Source organism: Canis lupus, chromosome 24 (assembly GCF_003254725.2).
Source record: "Canis lupus dingo isolate Sandy chromosome 24, ASM325472v2, whole genome shotgun sequence".
In the NCBI taxonomy this organism is placed as follows: Eukaryota; Metazoa; Chordata; class Mammalia; order Carnivora; family Canidae; genus Canis; species Canis lupus.
Genome location: NC_064266.1, coordinates 32674881 through 32697586, shown reverse-complemented (window position 1 = coordinate 32697586; position 22706 = coordinate 32674881). Strand labels below are relative to the sequence as shown.

The 22706-nt window shown below is 53.8% G+C and overlaps 2 protein-coding genes across 8 annotated transcripts; one reads left to right on the top strand and one right to left on the bottom strand.

Annotated features, from left to right (window-relative positions):
• Nucleotides 1-1351: 1351 nt before the first annotated feature.
• Nucleotides 1352-6631, bottom strand: RBPJL (recombination signal binding protein for immunoglobulin kappa J region like). The gene is made up of 8 exons (XM_035705491.2): nt 6557-6631; nt 5998-6261; nt 4076-4316; nt 3585-3694; nt 3135-3287; nt 2278-2433; nt 2055-2158; nt 1352-1958 (listed from the first exon to the last, which is right to left on the bottom strand). Exons 1-8 carry the CDS (start codon nt 6629-6631, stop codon nt 1685-1687), a joined length of 1377 nt encoding a protein of 458 aa, XP_035561384.2. The 3' UTR covers nt 1352-1684.
• A 1007-nt stretch (nt 6632-7638) lies between these two features.
• Nucleotides 7639-21805, top strand: MATN4 (matrilin 4). Of its 7 annotated transcripts, none has more exons than XM_049100244.1 (11): nt 7639-8107; nt 11969-12051; nt 12776-13345; nt 14106-14228; nt 16252-16374; nt 16474-16596; nt 16690-16812; nt 18188-18601; nt 18705-18857; nt 21251-21358; nt 21442-21805. In XM_049100244.1, exons 1-11 carry the CDS (start codon nt 8037-8039, stop codon nt 21498-21500), a joined length of 1950 nt encoding a protein of 649 aa, XP_048956201.1. In that variant the 5' UTR covers nt 7639-8036; the 3' UTR covers nt 21501-21805. The 7 variants fall into 7 exon arrangements, with proteins under 7 accessions (XP_048956201.1, XP_048956204.1, XP_048956202.1 ...); XM_049100247.1 differs by having other exon boundaries at nt 7968-8107; nt 11938-12051; XM_025470199.3 differs by lacking the exon at nt 7639-8107 and adding an exon at nt 9399-9765.
• The last annotated feature ends 901 nt before the right edge of the window (nt 21806-22706 follow it).

Sequence of the window (22706 nt, the reverse complement as noted above, 5' to 3'; positions counted from 1 at the left end):
CTTCTCCTTCCCTGCCATAGTGGATTTCCGCCTGCTGATGGTAGATGACAGAGCTTCACTATGACTTTGGGAAGTTTCCATAGCAAAAGGCCACTTCCTCCCCTCGGGAAATGAGCCCTTGCTCAGAATTCAAGGGCCAAGAGGGGTGAGAGCCCTGAACCCACATTTCAGTTCAGTTCTCCCCATGGGGCACCATGGGGACTGGTACAGGGTCATTGGCACCTATATCCTTAGTTTCAACAGCCTGAGCCATGACCCTGCCTGATTTTTCTGCTTCTGTATAAAGCACAGACTTGAGAGAGGATGGGCAGGTTGATCAAGGCAGACTGTGATTTGGTCTCCAGGGCCCCATACAGAGCAGCTCCTTTCCCAGCTGGGTTATCACCAGGAGTTCCACCCAGAATTGTACTGTTTTGTATCCTGTGTTTGCCCCTGGGCCTGGGGTGTATCTTTGTTTGGATTGGGGGCATAGCTAGTAGGGTAACATCCCCAGAGCCAACAGGTGGGCCCCAGGGCAGGGACAGGCGCTCAGAGATGCTAGCTGCTTCTGAACCCCATTCCTTCTCCAGAAAGGGTAAAAAAGGCAGGCTCTCTGTTCCATCAGACTTGAAGTCCCTTCTTCTGTATGTGTGAGCGTGGGAGGAAGTATACTGAGCACCCCACTCCTTGGGGAGGTGGGTCATTCAGATCAGACTTTGCCTTGGCATGACAGAGGAATCCCTGATCTTCAGGTCCACATCCTGGTGGGCCTGCAAGAGAAGTGCCTGGGTGGACAGTTAAGATGGCAAGACCTGACTAGTGTTTTAGGCACCAAAGCTGTAGGCCAGAGAGTAAACACAGGCTTATGTACTATGTACATTGTACTATGCCTGGCCCCAGCCACTGGGAGTACAAGGAGGGGCAGGTTCCAGGGTGGAACCCCACCCCAGGAGGGACTTAGTGCTTCCAGTGGGATCCAGTGGACCCCCTGCGCCAGGCGGGATTTGGTGTTCTAGGGGAGCCCAGGACTCCGGGTGAGACCTGGTGCCCTAAGAGGGACCTATTGCTTCAAGTGGAACCCAAGGCTCCAAGCAGTAGCTAGTGTTCCAGATGGCACCTGATGCTCCAGGTGACAGTCCTTTAAGCAGGACCTGGTGCTCTATGTAGAAGTTGGCATTCCAGGTCAGATCTAGTACTCCATGTAGGACAGGATGCTCCAGAGCACGTCTCAAGAGCCCATGCTACATGCCTGGGTGGAGCAGTCGGTGGAGCACTATGTGTCTTTTCTTCAAGAGGAGACATAACTGCACAGGGGGTAAATACCCCAGACTTGACTCCTTCTTAGGAGTGTGAAATCTTAGTGAGACACAGGGAGAAGCAGAGAGAGACACAGTTGGAGGGATAAGCACACACATGTAGGGCGACATGCAAAGTTACTGGGGGAGAGAGACTGGTACAGGTTGACTGGTACCGATTGCTTGATTTGAAGAGTGAGTTGGACAAACACAGGGAGAGTCACACTCGTGTCTGGACACAGGCATCATAGCATCACTCAGGTCGTGTCCTCTTGGGTGTATAAAAATGAGTCGGTGACAGTTTCTATGGCGACAGCCTTCCCCCACCCAAGCTTTGGTCTTCACAGCAAAGGGGCAGGGGGCAGGGCCTGGGACCCCAAAAACCGGCTCCGGGCCAGGCGCGGGCGGAGCTAAGTTTGGATGAAGAGGTGGAAGTTGGTGCGCGTGAACTCGTGGTGGATGCTCTCGAGGAGCGCGTCGGCGTCCGTGGCGGGCTCGAGGGCGCCCGGGGGGCCCGGCCGCGCGCTGTACTCCGGGGTGTAGGTGAAGGAGAAGGCGCTGGGGTAGAAGAGGCCGTCGGCGCGCACCAGGCTCACGGGCACCGTGATGGGGGTGCGCAGCCAGCGCCAGTCGCTGCCGAAGGCGGCTATGTCGGGTACCACGCACACCAGGGACCGCGGGCTCCTGGGGTGGCGTCGAGGTTAGGGCTGCAGTGACACCGATGACAGGTACCTGCCCCGTCCCCACGCCCCCGCGGCCCAAGAGAGGCGCCCCCTATACCTGTACATGGTTTCGGCCTCCACGTCCCCAAACCACACCTTGAGCCCCGCGTGGAAGTTCTCACCGTGAAGCTCCAGCGTGGCCACGTCGCCCCCACCGCTCAGCTAGGGGAGGAGGGAGCAGGTGCCGTGGCGGAGAGCCTAGGTTTTCCTGGCACCTGTTCTGAGCACCCCTCCCCCAGTCAGATCCCCACCGGCCTGCGTCCACCAGTGCCCAGATTCACCTCCAGGGTGCTGATGAGGGGTACTGGAGTGACTGGTTCCCGGGTCCACGCCAGGCTGGTGCTGAAGGAGAACTCCACTGACTCTGTGCCAATGATGGTCCAGCAAGAGCTGTCGTTGAGCAGAGCCCTGTTCGACTCCTTGGGGCAGGGAGAGGCCTGGGAGGAGACCCGAGGGGATGGTGGCCCCCCAGCACTGGGGAGCCAGCACAGAGCCTGAGCTTCTGCATTCTGGGGTTCCCTCCTAGGCTCCAAGCTTTACCTGTCCTGTGAGCTTGGACAAGACCCTTAAGTTCCCAGAGGTAAGTACATTCACTGAACCAGCTGGTTTCTAAAGGCCTATTAGGATTCTAGACTTCTATTTTTTAGCAGTGTGCAATTCTCTTCTACTATTTTAAAATTCTTTGGGAGGGAATATTGCTCAATAATAATGTTATTTTCTACATATTGTGATTTTATCTCAACATTCTATGACAATATTCTTTTTGGAGTTATATAATAATAATAATAATTTTCCACATTCTACAATTCTATTGCTTACCATTTTATGGTTCTAATGCTCTTTACACAATAATACTCAATACTTCTACTTATTACTATTTTTACTTTCATTTTATAGTCTTATCTCACAACATTCTAGGACTCTAATACCCTTTGGGAAGAAGCATGGCTCAATAATATTACTATTTTTTCTTCATCCTTGGGTCCTGATAGTCTACAATTCGAATACTGCATGGAAAGCAGTATTGCTCAGTAAGCAGCAGCCATGATGATGATGATGATAATAGGGATCTTATGATCTATGTTCTCTGTGTTCTGACTTTCTAGGATGCTTGATGCCAACACTCTCTACCCCTCACCTGGAACTGCACCACCTTGTCTGTAGCGAGACATAAGTAAGTGCCAACCCCTCCAGGAGAATCACCAGGAAACTGGAATGCACACTTGTGCAATTGGGAGATGGGCTCATCCACGTCGAGGAGTGCGCACTGTTTGGCTACTTTGCGGATGATCTACAACAGAAAAGGTGGTAGGAAGCATGGCAGCCAGGTGCCTGGGTGGCCAGAAGCTGTCTTCCCAGCCAACTTTCAGCTATATAATAGCCATGTGGGCACTGGCAGGTTCCTTCCACGCCCCCTACCCCTCACCAACCCTTTACCTCCATTCAGAATCCTAAGTATCCAGAATGAGAACAGGTATCTTCATGACTTGGGCCCTCACCCTCCAGTCCTGCTCTTGTGGATCATACCTTCTGCATGGGTCTGTAGGGATCCCCCTCCCCCCCCCAGGTATGCCCTCCCTTCTCATACCATTGGAGGTAATGTGATGCCTGTGACAGTGCAGACAAGTTGCACCAGGGAGCCATAGCGGACATAGCCCTCTCGAGGCGGGAAGTCCCCCTGGGAACAGTGTTCATCAGCTGGAGTAAAAAGAGGGAAGAGAAGGAAGGAAAGTTTCAGGGGTTCCAAGCTTCTGCCCCAAACCCTGCCCTCCTTGCCTCTGGCCCCACCCTGCATCACATATGGGTCTTGTGGGTAGGGTCAGCAGGGAGACAGCTGAGGCTGAAAGTTCTCATCCTCAAGGGGTCCTTGAAAAATGTTTGCTCCTGGGGTGGGTCTGTGATGAGGGGAAAGGGTTGGACATTGGCGCCAGAATGGCTTAGACTAGTTGCAGGTTCACTAGGACTTTTGGCAAGCCTCAATTCCGTGAGCAAAGTTTACTCTTCTTGAGAGGTTATAGTGAAGATGAAATGAATTAATGCATATGAAGCGCCCAGCCCCAGGCCTGCTGCTCTGGTTACCCAGGTGGAGTGTGAAGGCAGCCCACTGGCGCGCGCTGGCCACGAAGGCCCCGTCCTCCACAGACAGGTAACGCGTGGAGACAGTCTGGGAGCGCAGGCGGTTGAAGAGGGAGACCTTTGAGCCCGAGGATATACACACTGTGAGGGGAGAAGAAATCAGCACCCAGGCTGGCTCCTTGTACTTGCCAGACAATTTCTGGTCCTCTGTCCCCTGGGTCAGTCGCCTTATATGCTCACTGGCCTAGACACACTGGGCCTATTTCACGGTCATTTACCTAGCACCTGCTGTAGTTCTGCTTTTGCACTTTTGCCTGTTCCTTTTTGCTGCCTGGGTACCCTTCGGATCGACAAATTATATTACCAACTATTCACTAAATGCCTCCCTTTAGGCAGGAACTGTGCTGGGTACTGGGGACCAAAGAGTGAATTAGACTCAGTTTTGCTCTGAAGGAGTTTGCAGTCTTGGAGAGGAGGGACATAAATATAAATTTTCAAAAAGATGTGGTAAGGGCTGGGTGAAGGAGGGCTTCCTGGAGGAGGTTATACTCTCAGCTGGGGAGCAGGAAGTAGGTAGGAGTTGCTTAGGGGGCTGCATAGACAAAGACCATGCGGTGTGAAATAGCAGTGTGAAATTTCTAGGGCTTGACACTGACCTCTTCCAGTTTATCATACATACTCAGAGCTGTGGTTTTGTTTTCTGACCGAGTTTTGACCACCCGGGGAGCAAGCACTGGGTCATCTCCCTCTGTCCCCTCCGGGTGCTAGGCATACTGTACGTGCTCAATTTCTACTTAGTCCAAGTTCTCATCCACTGGATAATGATGATAGCTAATGTTTGTTGTGTGTTAGGTATGGTTTTAAATGCTTTATATGTCTTAATTAGCCCATTTGATTCTCTCAACAGTGCTCTGGGGTAGATATTATCTCTACTTAAGAGAGCAACTTGTTCCACATTGCATGGCTAGCAAGTGGCAGAGCCAGGATTCAAACTCAGGCCACCTGGCTCCAGAATCTGTGCTCCTAACCATCACACGATACCACTTACCTGATATCAAGGGCCAGACAGAGCACTGCCTGGGTCTGAGACGTTCTATGGGGCTTTTAACAGACAGAAAGTAAATATGATATAGGGGTAGGAGCTGGGCTCTGGAGTCACACTGACTCAAGTTCAAATTCTGACTGGGTCTCTTCCTAGCTGAGCAATCTGAGCCAAGTTACCTGGATGGTGATAGGCCCAAATATCTCATTAAATGAATGGATGAATGTTCTAGACCACGTTTTCCTCATTCCTGACATAGGAACAGTGACAGTACCTACTTCAGAGGGACATGAATATCAAATAGGATGATTTGTGCTAATGTCTGCCGGGAAAGCTCCACCTTCCTCTGTGTCTTCCCCCACCTCCCTGTGAGGGTAGTGGTGGTATCATTGTTATTCAGGCCCTGTCCCCCATCCTCAAAACCCCTAGTCCTGAGATTTGTCCCTTGGCACCCAGGGCAGTACTTATTTCAGAATGTCTCTTGGATAAGCGATGTGTGTCTCTCTCCCCTGCTAGGCTGTGGGTTCCTCCAAAACAGACATTCTTCCTTATTTTACAGGGATCCGGCATCTCGCATAGAGCCAGGCCTACATCAGGTACTGAATAGGTATTTTTTTGACTAAATGTCCTCTGCCCTTTTATTGTCACTTTTTTTTTTTAAATTGTCACTTTGAATCTGTCTTTAGCACAGCACCTGCCAGTCATTTTTGTCTGCTCTGGACGCCCCCTTCCAGGGTCTAGTGTCGGGGGTGGGGGGAGTGGGGGGGTGGGGGCCCTTTCCTTTCTGCGGGGTCTGGGACCTCGGACCCCGCCCCGGACTCCGCCCCCACTCCCGCTCCCCCAGACCCCGCCCCTCTCCCGGCTCAGACTCCACCTCTCCCACCCCGGCCCCACCCGTCCCGTCGAAGCCTCCGCCCTCCCCAGCTCGGCCTGGTGGCCCCGCCCCGCCCCGCCCCGCCCCGCCCGGCTCACGGTCCGTGTTTTTCAGGGACTGCTTCTTCTGCGAGGGCTTCGAGATGACCTTGATGAGGCGGCTGTGGAAGGTGCCCAGCTCCCGGCCCCCTCGATGCACCAGCCGTAGCACCAGACGGAAGTGCTTCCTCTTGTCTGCGTCCGAGATGTACAGGGTCTTGGCGCACCCGAATTCCTGCGGGGTGAACAGGCCCGGGGGTCGTCTCGCTCCCACCCTCCGCCACCAGTTCTCTGACGTCTGCCCCATCAGACGTGACCTGAAGCAGCGCGATCCCAGCTCCCGGGCTTACCCTCGAGGCAGAAGCCGGCCCTCCCGCCTTTCTATCTCTTGGCTTCTGCGGGGATGGTGTGTGCGCGCGCGTGCGTGCGTGCGTGTGTGTGTGTGTGTGTGTGTGTGTAAATGAGCCCTCCTCACCCGGGGAGGGGCAAGGATGGGAGCAGGAGTCGGACCCTGTCCCGTGCGCTCTCACCCTGGAATCCGGCTGCTCTTCAAAATTCAACTTCTGCGTCTCGGCGGCGCTGCCGGACGCACCGTCCAGTCCCATGTAACCGCAGACCGTGGGCCCGGTTTCCCCTGCCTGGTGGCCTGGAAAGGGACGCGAGCGCGCTCTTGGGAGTCAGGTGCCAGGCAAACCGAGTTGTCGCCGCCAGGGGGCGCGGCTACACCGCGCCTGCGACCCGCCCGGCTCCCGGGCCCCAGTGCGCTGTGGGTCCCCCGGCAACAGGAGGCGCCCGGCAGCCCAGCAGTCCACCTCACCTTGGCCCTGCACTGGCTTCACCCTCCATCCGGGACCTGCGAGGTAGACACAGGGCGGGGGACAGAAGAATCTGCGGAGACATGCAAGCAAGCGCTGGACTCGCACGTCCATCTCCACTTGACCGGCTGTGGATATCTCAAAGGCAGCATAAATTGGGCAGGATCTTTGATTGCTCCTCCACCTTTCCCACCGCCCTGCCCAGGCTTCTCCATGACTGTGGACCCCATTAACCTCTAAACGTTCTATCATTCGCTTCACTCAACCCCTGTAGTCAGTCCTTCTTCTCCACATTCAAAACACATCCAAAACCCACCAGTCTCTTACCACCTCCACGTTAGTCCCAACTGCCATCATTTTTGCCTGGACCACAGCATCAGCCTTCCCAGGCTCCAGATGCTTCCACTCCCTACCCTCTTCCACCTACTTTGCACAAAGCAGTCACACTGTCTTTTCTTTTAAAGCACGCATCAATCACGTTACCTGTTTTCCTAAAATCCTCCAGTGGTTTAAACTGAAAGTCCTCACATGATGGGCCTCTGCTTACCTCTTCAACTTTATTTCCTGCAACATCTCTCTCCTTTCCTAATTCCAGCCCCACTGACTTCTTTGGCACCAGAACAGGCCAAGCCGGTACAGCCTCAAGGTGTGTGCATTTTCTTTTCTTTTCTTTCTTTTTTCTTTCTTTCTTTCTCTTTTTCTTTCTTTCTTTCTTTCTTTCTTTCTTTCTTTCTTTCTTTCTTTCTTTCCTTTTTTTTTAAGATTTTATTTATTCATGAGAGACACACAGAGAGGCAGAGACACAGGCAGAGGGAGAAGCAGGCTCCATGCAGGGAGCCTGATGTGGGACTTGATCCCAGGTCTCCAGGATCATGCCCTGAGCCAAAGGCAGATGCTCAACTGCTGAGCCACCCAGGTGTCCCTTTTCTTTTCTTTCTAATTGGAACACATGTCTCCTGGATTTTCTCTTGTCTGGCTTCTCTTTCACATTCAAGTCTCAGATCAAATGTCACCTACTTAAAAGGCCTGTCCATTGTGTTGACCTTTCTAGCTAGAGTGCCTCTACCTCAGTTTCTGCTCCATGACGCTGTTCTATGACTCTACTAGCTCTTCAAGCTGGAAGGCTCCTGCATACTGATTTGTGGGGAGTTTGTTGCCTGTCTCTTCCACACTACAGTGAAGATGCCTTGAGAGCATGTGTCTTCTGGCACTGTATGTCCAGGGCTCAGCACAACCCAGACAAGCCTGGCACCTGATAAACACCCAGTAAGTAGTTGTTGAATGAAAGAAGGAATGAATGCGTGAATGAGTGAGTGAATGGGGACTGTAGATTCACAGGGAGGTTCCATATAGACCAGAGTGGCGGCTCGGGGCAGGGTCCTAAAAGGCACTGAACCAGGAAGCAAGCAGAGAGCCGAAAGGTGCCCCCTTGGAGGGGCCGCTGAGGCACCTACCGCTTCTCATTTCCGTATGATTTCTGGGCCACTTTGGCATGCAGGATCCGCACCGTCTGCTCACACTGTTGCCTCAGGCACTGGCGCACGCCTTCCCTCAGGACAGGGACGAGCTCTGGGGAGGACCTGGGAATGGGGAGGCCGACGCTGGGCAGCAGTGATTGTTAAGGGGAGAGGTGGCATGGAGCCTAGCAAGCAGGTTGAATGAAAGGAATGGGGGGGAGGGGCTAATTTAGTTCTGACCCCCCCCCCTCCAGGTCAGGGAGCGGGAATGTTAGGCAAGAGAGAGGATTTGGGTGTAAGTCGTGGGTTAAATATTTAGGCTGCCTGGTACTTAATGAGGCCTGCACGGAGCCCACTGGGACCACCCAGGCACTACTCCGCAGGTCTGGCACCATGCCCACTGCAGCTTGAAGCACTGGGGAGAGGCCCCACAAAAGCCACACTTGTGCTGGCCTTGGGATGGAGATAGCATCCTGTGAGGGTGCTTGGTTTCCTTGCAATTTGAGGGGGCCCACCCCAGTGACATCTTGATGCTGGGGAGAGGAGTTTTGCTGCACCCCCTAAACCAGAGTCCTCTCTTGCCTGCCCTCAGAAGCCTGCAAACATGCAAGCGCCCCCAAACAGTGTCCCTAGGATCCTGGGGGAGAACATTTGAGCCCTTCTGGGGTCAATCAGCTCTCCTAACCCCTTTTCTCCCAAGAGAAGGGACCTGTTACTGTCGTAGCTTTTCTTCCGTTGATTACAGGGCCCCCATAATCAGGGGAGTGGACCAGAGTCTAGGGGCCTCGTAATTTTTGAGGAGCAAGGGTGGTAGGGGGGCCCAAGACTTGAGCAATCGCAGAGATCAGGTGGAGGCGTCCGGGAGGGCAGAGATTTGAGGGACCACCGGGTGGAGCCCGGGGAGCCGTGAGCCCTGCGGCGGCCCCTCTGAACCCTTCACCCTTTGCGCCGGACCAGAGCCCAGGCCCTCTCCTCACTCCTGCAGGGGGCGGCGGAGGGCAGGAGCCCGGCCGCGCCCTCGGAAGCGGGGCCAGGCAGCAGCCGTCGGAGCCAGGCCCCGCTCCGCCCCTTGGGGCTCTCTACTCAGGGAAGAGCCTCGGAGGCGTCGGGCGCATTCCGGCGGAGAGCGGAGCCGCCCAGCCTCCCGCCGGGAGCCGAATTCCGGCCCCGCCGCTCGCGCCGCCGGCTCCCGGGGTGGCAGGAGCAGGGGCGCCGCGCTGGCCCCGCCCCAGCCCTCGGAGGAAAGGGGATCGCTCCCTGCCCGGTGGGAGGGGTCGCAGCCCGCGCCCCCCCCGCCCCACTGCGGGCCCCGGGTTAAATGCGGCCGCCGCCTCCGCTCGCTCCAGCCGCCTGGCAGTCCCCGGCTTGGGCACGGTGCCTGCGCCGTTACCTGGTCCAATTGCCGGGGAGGCTCCGCCCGTCGGCTCCGCTCTGCGGCCGCGCCTCCGAGCTGTCGGGCAGGCTCAGGTGAGTCAAAGGGCCTGGGGGCGCTGAGGGGTCTGCGGGGGGAGCAGGCGTCAGGGCGATCAGGCGACCGTCTGTAACCGCCACTGAACCACTAACGGTGCCCCCATCTGACCTGCAGTGCCCTTCTTCCCTGCTGTGGGGTCCTTTCCAAGTTGAGCCCCCACCAACGAGGCCACCACGGGGTGGGGGGGAGGGGTGGGAGGTGGACTTTCCCCTTAATCTCCTCCCTCGAGGGACCGCCAGGAACATCCCCACGGTGTTTAGTCTTCGGCCAACTCTTGAGGAGTTATTCACAGACCTCTCTTCCCTTTGGAGCCCAGCCTCTCCACCCTTTCCAAATCTTTGTAAATTTAGGATTAACCCCTCAGAGGAGCTCGGTGTTCTAGGGTCAGACCTGTCACCACGTTGCTGTGCTGTGTGACCCTGGGCAAGAGGCTACTCTCTGGACCTCGTCTGTACCTCCACAGAATGAGGGGGTTGGGAAGGTGATGGACTTTGAGGCAGTTGCTATTTTGACTTTCTAGGATTCCTGGGGTGGGGGGTGGGGTGCCAGGCCAGAGGTTGGCTCAGGCCAAGAGCAGGATCGGGGTAATTGTAATCAGGATTTGGGGGCCCAGAGGCTTGGGCAGGTGGGAAAGAATGGGAGGTGGCAAAGGCTCCTTGTGTCTTTACCCCCATGTCCCTCCAGAGGTGCTGGCCCTGCCTCTGGCCCACGCTAGGGAAGGCATTCTGCGCCCTCCCGTTTCCAGCAGCAGCTGGCACATCTGGCTTAGGAAACCTCCCTCCCACCACTGGCCCTGCCAGAGGGATTTTTGTTCTACCAGGCCTGAAAGGCTAAGGCGGAGAGGATGGAAAGGCCGCCTGGAGTGAGTGAGCTGCAGGCACCCGACCTTGCTCAGAATAGGCCCATTCACGGAACTGGGGGAGGGGGTAGAGGGGCTGCGGTTGGGTTTGGGCAGCTGGTCCCCTCTGCCAGGAAACAAGCAACAGAAAAATGGCTAACGCAGCTGGGGGGGGGGGGGGGTACGGAGCAGTGGGAGTGAATGTAAGGAAAAGAGGCTTAGTGACTCCTAGGAGCCAGGTTGCTAGGCAGCCGGGCAGCCCAAAAGGAAGAAGCGGAGCCAGGAGTCCCGGGTTCTAGTCGCAAGTTCCTTCGCAGCTGGGCGGGCAACCTTCCTGGACCTCAATTTTCCCATCTGTACACGGGAAGCCTTCGGGATTATCAAGGGGCGTCGCCAAGGGCGGTGGAAGAGTGAGCGCTCACCTGTTGCGCGTACAGGGTCCATGGCCGCACTCCGGCCTCACTCGCCGCCTTCCGGGCGCATCCGATGCAGCCGTCCCCCGAACGCTGCGCGCCCCTGCTCCTAGGCCCTTGTGCGGGATATATCCTGCCCCGGGCTTATCTCCAAGGCCTCGGGGCTCCCGGCCACTGTTTGCTCTGGGCAGGGGCACCTGCTAGGCAGATGTGGGCTTCCCACGGCTACCTAACCAACGCAGCCAGACCCAGGAGGACGCCCTCTGGCGGCTTCTCCTGAGAGCAGGAGGGAAGTGGAGGCGCCAAACTTGGGCGGTGGGTTTTGGCCAACGTGCTGCGCGTCCTCTGCCCCCCAACCCCGCGAGAGGGCGCGGCTCTCCCCGGCGGCCGGCGGCTGGGCGGTGCATGTCTGAGTGTGTGCGTACGTGCTGGAAGGACAGCCACACGGAAGAGCCCCGGGTGAGGAGGGGAGGGTCGAGGTGGGGAATGACTGGCTTGCGTCTGCAGAGATTATCCCAGGCGGAGGGCGCGCGAAACGCGCCGCTGGTCTTTGGAACCTCTTAAGCATAGGATTGTATCTTGGCCAGCCACTTTCTTGCCAGGCGACTTTGGGTACCACGGCTTACCTTTTCTGAGCCTGTTTCCTCATCTCTACAATGGGAACAATGACAGTCTTAGTCTCATAGAATTGCAGAGGATTAAATATCCCAGTGCATGAAAAGCATTTAACACTGCGCTTGGTATTTATAAAGGCTTTTTTTTTTTTCCTTTTTCATTCATTTTGTTTTTTTCTTTCAGGGGAGCCTTTCTTTTCAAATGTCATATTTAAAAAAAAAAAAAAAGTAGAATTCCTTGTATTTCCCAGAATAAGAGTCCTGTAAATACTATTGCTTTGCTATTTTCCTTGCACTCTCCAGGCTCTGACACTTCTGTCCTCTGTCCCCCAAGCGCCATGAGGGGCCTTCTGTGCTGGCCACTGCCCGTGTTGCTGTTTCTCCTCCAGCCCTGGGAAACCCTGTCCCAGTTTGCAGGTGAGCGGGGCTCAGCCCTCACCAATAGGGGAAAGGGAGCAAAAGCTGATTGCCAGTTTGCATCCAGCTAGGTCTGCTGAAGAGAGAAAAAGCAAAGGCTCTGAAATCATGAAGGGGCTGGGTTCCAGTTCACAGTTTCACCTCTCTGTTACTCAATTTCCTTTCCTGTGGGATGTGGCTTAGAGGTAACAACGTTGGGCTCATGCAAAATTGTCTGCTTGGTGTTTAATTTTTAACAGTTAATTGAAAAATCAGGAGACTTCACATACAAATCCCGACTTGGAACTTCTCTTGAAAAAAAATCCAAGGATCTGTTAACTTGGGGTCCACATGGCTGCATGGCAACGTTTGGCTGGAGGAGGGATACGCGAGTCCGCCAGCCTAGCCCAAACAGCTCATTCATTTATGTTGCCGGCCTGGTCGCTATAGGCAGTCGAGTTTACCATACCCCTTCGCCCACCCCCCACCCCCTCCGGATGGAGAATGCCTCTTCGGGATAGCCCTAAGAGCTGTAGGGTAGAGAATTAGGGAAATCTGGCTCAGGCCCTTAGCGAATGCTGGGTGGGCGAATGTATCTACTAATTCTCATTTGCTAGGTTAATTCTGCGCTAGCCGCTGTTAACGCCAGGATAGCATCATTTCGCCCTGGGTCTCCCTGGGGGTCTCCTCCAAGATGAGGTTTTGCGGACCTCGGAAAGTCCTTCCTTGATCTATCTCCTCGTAGGTCCCAGGTGTCGGACGGGGCCCCTGGATTTGGTGTTCGTGATTGACAGCTCGCGCAGCGTGCGCCCCTTTGAGTTCGAGACCATGCGGCAGTTCCTGGTGGGCCTCCTCCGCGGCCTGGACGTGGGGCCCAATGCCACGCGCGTCGGCGTGATCCAGTACTCGAGTCAAGTGCAGAGCGTCTTCCCGCTCGGCGCCTTCTCCCGCCGAGAGGATATGGAGCGCGCCATCCGCGCGCTGGTGCCGCTAGCCCAGGGCACCATGACCGGGCTGGCGATCCAGTACGCCATGAACGTGGCCTTCAGCGTGGCCGAGGGCGCGCGCCCTCCGGAGGCCCGCGTGCCGCGCATCGCTGTCATCGTGACGGATGGGCGGCCCCAGGACCGCGTGGCTGAGGTGGCGGCGCAGGCGCGCGCCCGCGGCATCGAGATCTACGCCGTGGGGGTGCAGCGCGCCGACGTGGGCTCCCTGCGCGCCATGGCGTCTCCCCCGCTGGACGAGCACGTCTTCCTCGTTGAGTCCTTCAATCTCATCCAGGAGTTTGGCCAGCAGTTCCGGGGGCGGCTGTGTGGTGAGTTAGGGGAGCGCCGGAGCGAGGCGCGCACTCCCCAGCCGCCTGCAGGCCCCTTCCCGCCGCGTAAATGTCGACCCTCCTCCCCCGAGGCTCCGCCCACTCTAGCGCTAGCCCCGCCCACCGGGTAGGTAGTGGAGCGGCGCTGGGCTGCTGGGTCAACTTCCAGCTCCGCCCACTTTTGCTAGGTTTCGCCCACGAGGAGCAACGTTTAGCGTGCCTGCTCACCCGGATGAGCTGCTGTGGCTTACCACAGGCCTAAGGCCAAACCTAAAAGTGCCCCTCAACACAGAAAGCACCTCCTTTCAAAGCTTCGAGCAATCGCACCCCTCCCTCCGCAGAGTCATGCCCCGCCCACCTGGGCATGGCTCCGCCCACCTGGGCATGGCTCCGCCCACTCTCATTTTAGTCCCTCCCACAATGCTGAAGGTCTGTGCTAGTCACACCTTGAATTATTTCACCCACCTTGATTTAGTACCTCTTCCCCCCCCCCGCCCCCACCTTACCCCTGTGCATTCCTGCCCTATCCCATTGACGCGTCTAGCCCGGTGACCCCTTCTGAGCCTATTCATAGGGGCTGCCCAGGCCCTGTTCTTTCCCTAAGCCCCCTTATCTGGATTGGCCCTCTCAAATGAATCTTGTCCCATCTAAAGCTGTACTTGAGCTTGGTTGGTGCCTGTCTCTGACCCCACCCAGCTTTTTCTTGTTGGAGGTTTCTGCCCATCTGTCCCTTGCTGATTCTACTGTTGTGTGTTCTCAGGAAAGGACTTGTGTGCTGAGGGACGACACGGCTGCCAGCACCAATGTGTCAGCACCCCAGGCACGTTCCGCTGTGCCTGCAATCCTGGCTACCAGCTAGCTGAAGATAACAAGAGCTGTTTGGGTGAGAGCTGCCCCTCCCCTACTGTCTCACTGCTCCTGAGCCTTCTGTGGCTCCCCATTGCCCCAGCATCAGACCAATGAGTCTGGAAGGGCCTTTGGAAGTAAAAGTTAAAAAAAAAAAAAAAAAGGAAGTAAAAGTTCAGTGCTCTTATTCTATGGGTCTGAGGGAGGGTATTGCCTGGGGTTACACAATTCCTTGGTGAAGTCTTGACCTCACAGTAAGTGTGCTATCTGCGATGTTCTCTCTTTTATTTCAGGCATGTCTCCTACATGGCCCCAATATGCCTCCTAAACTTGTTCGTGAATTCTCACATCCAGATCTTCCTACTGTTTCTGTTACTTAGGCACTCACTGTTGGGGTCTCCAGTTAGGGTCTCCATACCCCACCCCACCCTCCAAATACACTGCTCCTTTCTGCTTCTGCATCTCAGCTCTTTCTGGGCTGCCCTTGCTGGTTCTCTCTGCACCTGCAAATGCCTCAAGACCTGGTTCTTCATTTTTGTCTTCTGAAAGGGTATGGCACATTATATCTTCCTTATACAATTGGGATTTGCTTTGTTGTGTGTATGTGTGTCCACTCCTTTGACCATGACTGCAGCTACCATTCGCGGAGTGCCGATGTAGCATTAGACAATGCACTTGAAGCTTTACATACATCATCTCTCAATCTCACGACAACTGGGGAAATGAAGTCTTGTGTTCCCAGTAATGCACATGTTGGCTGGGGTCCTTTTGTTTCTGGAACTTAGAAAAGGCTGGCTTGAAGCCTCATGCAATGACCTGTGAACATTTGAATCTATCCGTAACATCTCTGGGAATTCCCTAAGTGCTTACATTCTATGGTCACCCCTCACTCTGAGCTTCTGCTGAATTCATTCAATTTATGGCTCCTCAATTAATTTCTCAGCCCGCACATGCTGTTCTTGTTCTATGCATGTAAATCAGCGTCTTCCTTGGTTTGCACACTTGTGCACACAAGGGCAGATGTGTGCATACGTAAGTCGTGCATATGTCTATTTTACTAAAGATGGGGGGTGGACAGAGGTGTGTGTTACATCTACTAAAGTCAAACAAACACACAAAAGAAACACCTAATATTAATAATTAAGTATTAGACACCCTTGATCCCTGAAGTCCTCTGTCACCACATTACAGGTGATTTTTCACTGGTAACCTCAGCCCACACAAGTACTCATGCTCACACTATCTCTCCTGTTCTTTCTCTCTCTATTTCCATATCTTTTCTAGGAACCCCAAATTCTCACTTTTTTGTGTGCAGGGCAATCTACATCTCTCCAGTCCCTATTTTCCAGCTCAGCTCTGGGGTCATCTTTGCACATCTAAACCATCAAGATACTCAGCTTGATACTCATTCCTTCTAGGGAGGCAATAGTTTGTCCTCCCTAGAAGGAAGTTGTAAATAGCGATTGCACTCCTCCATTATATTCCCATTTTGCAGATGAGGAAATGGAGGCTCAGTAAGTAGAGCGGCAGAGCCTGGCCCTCCTCTGAAGTCAGTGACCATCTTGAGGGCAGGGGCCCTGTCTTCTACAATTGTGGGTTCTTTTTTTTTTTAAAGGTTTTATTTATTTATTCATGAGAATACACAGAGAGGAGAGAGAGAGAGGCAGAGACACAGGCGGAGGGAGAAGCAGGCTCCATGCAGGGAGCCCAACGTGGGACTTGATCCCGTGTCTCCAGGATCATGCCCTGGGCTGAAGGCGGTGCTAAACTGCTGAGCCACCCGGGCTGCCCGGCTTCTTGTTCTTATGCGTGGCTTAGTAACAGGCATGTTGGGGTGCAGCTGGGCCTTGAATGGTAGCAGGGAGGAACAACTGGCCCACTAGGAAGGAGGCCTGTGCTTATAGAGATGCCTGTGTATGACCACAGACTAATTAAGTCAGGCTCTTGAGGGTTGGGGCCCAGCCAGGCATAGGTATTTGTAAAAAGCTCCTCAGAGGATTGTTCTGTCTGGGCTGAGGAGTGCAGCCCCAGAGCATATGCTGACCTCACCTCTTCCTCAGCCATTGACCTGTGCACTGGAGGGACCCATGGCTGTGAGCACCACTGCATCAGCTCCCCAGGCTCCTATTTCTGTCGCTGCCGAGCTGGCTTTGTACTCCAGCAGGACCAGAGAAGCTGCAGGGGTGAGCAGGCCCCACCACTAGCACCCTGGACGGTGCTCCAGCCATCCCCAATGGCTCCAATTGGAAGTGACACTTGCTCTCTCTCTTCCTTCCCACCAGCCATTGACCACTGCGGCTTTGGGAACCACAGCTGCCAGCATGAGTGTGTCAGCACCTTTGGTGGGCCACGGTGCCGCTGCAGAGAGGGCCACGACTTGCTGCCGGATGGGAGGAGCTGTCAGGGTGAGGAGGGGTCTCCTGTGTTTGTGCGGAGGGGCAAGGGATCTTGGCTGGCAGAGTCCACCTTGACTCATCCTGATTTATCTCTCCATTAAGCCCGGGACCTTTGCAATGGTGTAGACCATGGTTGTGAGTTCCAGTGTGTGAGTGAGGGCCTCTCTTACCGCTGCCTGTGCCCTGAGGGCCAGCAACTCCAGGCAGATGGCAAAAGCTGCAACCGTGAGTGATGGGTGGGAGGGTTCTCCGCATCCTTGATTCTGCCCTTGCCATGGCCCAAGGCTGTGCTGTGAATGTGTGTGTGCTGGTGATGGGGGGGTGGGGGATGGAGGGCGTGCCAGGTCCTGCCTCCATCTTTTTCCCCTCGATCCTCTACCCTGCTGCCACGGTTAATATCAAAAGTACACATTTGATCTTATTTCTCCCTTGCTCGAGAGTCTTCTGGGCTTGCCAGTGCCTACCCCTGAGTTCAGATGCGTTACCCCTGAGTTTTTTAGATGGTGAGTGCAGCCACATTAGTGGGTAATGAAATCAAATTAGTTTTTTTTTTTTAAAGGAGAAAATAGAGCTTACTGCATGTGGAAAGAGTATTATTTAATGAAACTTAATTATATGCGACCATACAAAGTGTGTCATATTGTATTATTGTTGTTATTGTTACTGTGGGATGTGGTCAAAATGTTGAAACCACCACCTCACCTCATCTCAGCCAACCCCGTCAGCAGGTTCCCTAGCACACTTGAACATTTTAGCCATACTGGTCGGCCCTTTCCAGAGCGTGCTGACAGCTCCCAGCTTTCGTGCCTCTCTGCATGTGCTCCTCCCACCATCCAGCATGTCCCTTCCCACCTTGGAGAACTCCTGCTCACTCTTGGAAGGACAAATCAAATGTTACCACCTCTTTGCAACCTTCCTCTTCAACTCCAGGACGAGTGACTTATTCTTACCTTGGGCTCCCTATATGCCCCTCTATTCTAGCACCTTCTTTGGCTGTGGCATATGGCATGTCTGACTGCTCTGTTCTGTCCTGATTTCCTTAGGATCAGAATTGTGTTCATTTATTGTTAAACCTCCTTCAGGGCCTAGCCAAATCCCTGATTCAGAACAGAGGAGGTAACATTGTAGAGTGATTTAGGAGCATGGATTCTGCGGTCAGACAGATCTGGCTTCAAATCCTGCTCAGCCACTACTGGCTATGGAGTCTGGAGCAAATTACTTTATCCTTCAGAACCTAAGGTTATATTAAGTGGGGATAATACCCACGATTATTGGGAGGATTGAGAGAAAATGTATAAAGCACCTAGCCCTAGCCCAGTATCTGGCACATGGTACGCTGTCAAGGAATTATGTTTTTGTTTATTATTGTGATTGTTTATATATTAACAGCATATATTTTCAATATATATTAGTGTTCATAAATTTATTATTGTTATAATGTTTTATTTATGTATCATGATTACCATAATTATTATTTAGTACAGTGCCTGGCACAGGAAGCACTCACATGTTATATGATAAGTGTTGGTGAATGAGCAGGCAGGTGGATGGCTGCTGCCAGGCCAGGATCTGGCCCCAGCCCAAGCTCTCCTCCCTGTAGGGTGCCGGGAAGGCCACGTGGACCTGGTTCTGCTCGTCGATGGCTCCAAGAGCGTGCGCCCGCAGAATTTCGAGCTGGTGAAACGCTTTGTGAACCAGATCGTGGACTTCCTGGACGTGTCCCCCGAGGGCACGCGCGTGGGACTGGTGCAGTTCTCGAGCCGCGTGCGCACCGAGTTCCCGCTGGGCCGCTACGGCACCGCGGCCGAGGTCAAGCAGGCGGTCCTGGCCGTGGAATACATGGAGCGTGGGACCATGACAGGGCTGGCGCTGCGCCACATGGTGGAGCATAGCTTCTCCGAGGCGCAGGGCGCACGGCCCCGCGCCCTCAATGTGCCTCGCGTGGGCCTGGTCTTCACAGACGGCCGCTCCCAGGATGACATCTCGGTGTGGGCAAGGCGCGCCAAGGAGGAAGGTGGGCTTGGTGCGGGATGCACCGGCCAGGGGTTGGGTTGGGCGTGGGGGGTGGGGGATCTTTCCTGAGGCCTGTGACGCCCCATGTCCTTCACCCCGGGTAGGCATCGTCATGTACGCCGTGGGCGTGGGCAAGGCGGTGGAGGAGGAGCTGCGCCAAATCGCCTCCGAGCCCGCGGAGCTGCACGTGTCCTACTCCCCCGACTTTGGCACCATGACGCACCTGCTGGAGAACCTCAGAGGCAGTATCTGCCCGGGTGAGCACGTCCAACTTCACTCAGTGCCCAGCCTCCGATCTTTCCCCCTCCTATTCAACCCTATCTGCTTGGAAGAGCTATAGCCTGGGGTTGGACTCCCTAGACAGAGCCTTGTTACCCCAAGTAACAAGTAGTAGTCCGTGGACCAGTGGCAGGGTTGTCATGTTAGAACTACAGCATTTCTAGAGCTTTCCAGACCTAATGAATCAGATTTCGTAATTGAACAGGACCCTGAGGTGGTTCCTGAGGATGTTCATGGAAGTTAAGCACTAGACCAGGCTGGCTACCTGCCCCTGAAATTAGTGGGTGTTCACAGTAATTTGAGGAAACTTTTTCAAGAGCATGTCAGATTCCTTGTTAGCAGAGTCACATCATATATTCCTTTAACTTGTTGGAATTCAACTATACAGACCTGGTAAGGGGCAAGTATGCAAAGACATGTATTTTTTTCGACAATATTGCCCATAAATTCAATCCATCTACTTCATCTGGTGCTCAGGTGAGGAAAAAGGAACAACTCTATCTGTGAAAGAGAAGCAGGCTTCAAACCTCATGTACTGTACTTTATAGGTCATATAGGGAACTTCTCGGGGGTAATTTTTACCACAGAGTCTTTAGACTCTAACCCAGGCCAGAGATGTGACTCACATTACCAGGCCCTGTCCAGAGCTAGGTTCAGGAGGGCTGGGCTGGCCTAGAGAATCTGGTTTAAAAAGTAGTTTTATTAACATACATATATATGTATAGACACATACATGTGTATACACGTGTATGTATGTGCTGCATATACACACATATACACCTACCTACTTCTCTCTCTCTCTCTCTCTCTCTCACTCACTCTCTCCAGGCTAATTCAGATAGGGTATTGTAGAGGCACTGGATTAGCTGCTCTTTCTGGGCCCTTCCTGTCCTCTTACATCCCCCACAGTGTGACTTTGGGCAAGTCACTTAACCTCCACCTCTACCATAACTTCCCTCTTCTGTAACAGGGGAGGGTGTTGGCTGCCCATGCTTGCACACTTGCAGATTTCTCTAAAATTCTAAGAGAAGACTGTGGTTGAGGCTCTTCACCAATTGGCCAAATGACCTTGGGCAGTTCTTTCCCCTTCTCTGCCCTTGGTCACCCCAGGTGTCAAGTTAGGACTGTTATTGATACCATTGATGACACATATCATACAACAATTTACTAAGGTCCAATTAGACTAAGAAATCACTCTTAAATCATAAGAGCAACTCTTTTGTGAAGGCCAAGCACCAGGCATTGAGCTGTCATATTAAAAAGGACAGATGTTTACAAAATTTGGTGAAATCTACAATACCATTTATTGTAAGATTCTCCATTATTTTATGTACTGCTAAGAGACTTACAAATTTAATTGTAAGGCACATATTTTGATTTCAGAAATGTTGAAATGTGTGTGGAGACAGACTTGGATCAGTGGTTTTTTTGTTTGTTTCTTTGGATTAGTGGTTTTTAAACATCCGTATGCATCAGATTCACCTGGATGGTTTGTTAAAACACCAATTGCTGGCCTCCATCCCCAGAGTTTCTGAGTCAGTAGGTCTGAGGTGGAGTCTGATAATCTGCATTTCTGATAACTTTCTAGGTGATCCTAACAGTGCTGGTCCAGGGACCACACTTTGAGAATTGCTGGTCTGATTGAAATATACAATAAAGTGTATAGCTGAGCTAGGCAGTACACTAGATATTCCCTATTTAATAAGGCAGTTACTAGTTACATGTGCCCACTTAATTTAAATTACTTTAAAAAGTTAAAAATTTTAGTTCCTTAATCACACTAGCCAGATTTCAAATGTCAAATAGCTGCATGTGGCTTGTGGCTATGCCACTGGACAGACCAGAAACAGAACGTTCCCATCACTGCACGAAGTTTCATTTGGAGAGTGCTGCTGTCATTTGGACTCTTGCTACAAAGTGTGGTCCACAGACGCAGCATCAGCATCACCCGGTAGCTTATTAGAAATGTGGGGCCTCAGCTCCTTCACCATTCAGAATCAGAATCTATATTTTAATAAGATCTGGTGATTTCAATGCGCATTAAGGTTTGGTAAATACTCCTCCAAGATGTACACACACACACACACACACACACACACACACACACCCCTCATAGAATTCTCAGCACCATCCAGTGAATAGGTTTTCTCATTGTATCCATTTTTACGGACAAGGAAACTCGGAGTTAGAAAGGTCGAGGGGGCTTTGCCGGATCTCACAGCCGCCTAGCTGGTATTCATCCCAGGTCTGTTTGAATCCGAGGCCACATACTCAGCCACAGGCGGGTGGGGGTGTATGGGGGGCCCTTGCCAGGGCCGGCTCATCCCCCTGCAGATTCTCATTCCCCTGACTCTCTGTGCCGGCCTGGCAGAGGAGGGCATCGGCGCGGGTACAGAGCTTCGGAGCCTGTGCGAATGCGAAAGCCTCGTGGAGTTCCAGGGCCGCACGCTGGGGGCGCTCGAGAAGCTGACCCAGAACCATATCCTTTTGCGGGTCGGGGGCCCGGGCTGGAGGGGAGGTGTAGGACCCCCGAGACCTTCAGCGGCTTCCTTAACCGCTCACTGGCCCAGCTGACGGCGCGCCTGGAGGATCTGGAGAACCAGCTGGCCACCCAGAAGTGAGGGCCGCCGGTGGCCGGGAGCCGGGCAGGGGCGCGGCCCCGCGGACTGTGCCCTGCGTGCGCCGTCGGGGCGCCAGGGCTGCGCAGCCTCGGGGCCCCGGGGCCTTGGGCTGTCGAGGAGGGGGCGCTGGCGGGCTCCCAGCGCTGCGCTCGAGCTGGCCTCGCCTGGACGAGAAGCCGATTGCAGGAGACGGAGGGGCGCGCGAGGTCCGCACGCCCTCGCTGCGTGCTGCGCTCGGTTCTTTGTTGGATTTCCTTTTTGTTTTCTTTTTCTTAAAAAAAAATTTTTTTTTGGTTTCCACCGGATCGGTTTGTGGGTCTTGCTGTGCCGCCAGGGGGAGGGGAGGCCAGACTCCGCGCGCTCCGACGGCGCCGGGCGGCGTCTCCTCGGAGAAAGGCGCATTGTGCGGGGGTCGGGCCGGGGGGCAGGGGGCCCGGTGCTGCTTCCCCCGCTTGTTTATTCAGCCGCGAACAGACGGCTCCTTATGCGGGCTGCGGGAAGGGAGGGGGCTCAGCGCGAACCCTCGGGGTCTGAGCAAGTCTGCGCCCCTCCATCCCCCAGCGGATAGATGTGTTTCGCTTGGGTTGTATCTCCCGCCTGTACTACGAAGGAAGAAGAGGAGGTGTGAGCCAGGACTGTGGCCAGAGCTTCCACTCAGGCTGTGACCCACTCTCTGCACCCTCTCCCCCTAAAAAACAAAAAAAAAACAAAAAACCCAAACCAACCGTCTATCAGGCAGGAGCACAAAGCATGCTATTTCCCAAGTGCATGTAAGAAACTAAGATTAAAATAATCCAGCCCTCCAAACTGTGGCCAATTACTCTGGGTTTGTTTCCTTATCTGTAAAATGGGGATTAAAATTGTTACCCCCAGATGTGATGATGAGAATGGAGGAAGTTATTCCAAGGCACCTGACGTTGTGCCTGGTACATATTAGGCCCTCAATGAATGGTAGCTATTAATCTATACTAATAGCTAGGATATTTAGTCTTGGGCATTATTCTAAGTGATTTGCAGGTGTTTTCATTTTATCCTCAGACAACTTTATGAGGTAGGAGTTATCGCCTTTATCATCCCCATTTTACAGGGAGGAAATTGAGGCATAGAGAGATTAAGTTTCCCAAAGTCACAGACCTGGTAAGAGGCAGAACCAGGGTATACTAGTTTCCTATGGCCACTGTGACAAATTACCACAAATTCAGTGGC

Bases quoted from the DNA above. Each gene is read 5' to 3' on its own strand.
- RBPJL (XM_035705491.2), bottom strand. From the start codon at position 6,631: ATGGGACTGGACGGTGCGTCCGGCAGCGCCGCCGAGACGCAGAAGTTG. The intron at 4,317-5,997 runs GTGGGAGAGGTG...CAGTGTGTCTAG, and splicing joins ACGGGACGGGTGGGGCCGGG to GCCAGTGAGCATATAAGGCG. The intron at 3,288-3,584 runs GTATGAGAAGGG...TTTCTGTTGTAG, and splicing joins GCATCACATTACCTCCAATG to ATCATCCGCAAAGTAGCCAA.
- MATN4 (XM_025470199.3), top strand. From the start codon at position 9,617: ATGCGGCCGCCGCCTCCGCTCGCTCCAGCCGCCTGGCAGTCCCCGGCT. The intron at 9,766-11,968 runs GTGAGTCAAAGG...CTGTCCCCCAAG, and splicing joins GAGCTGTCGGGCAGGCTCAG to CGCCATGAGGGGCCTTCTGT. The intron at 21,359-21,441 runs ATATCCTTTTGC...TTAACCGCTCAC, and splicing joins CGAGAAGCTGACCCAGAACC to TGGCCCAGCTGACGGCGCGC.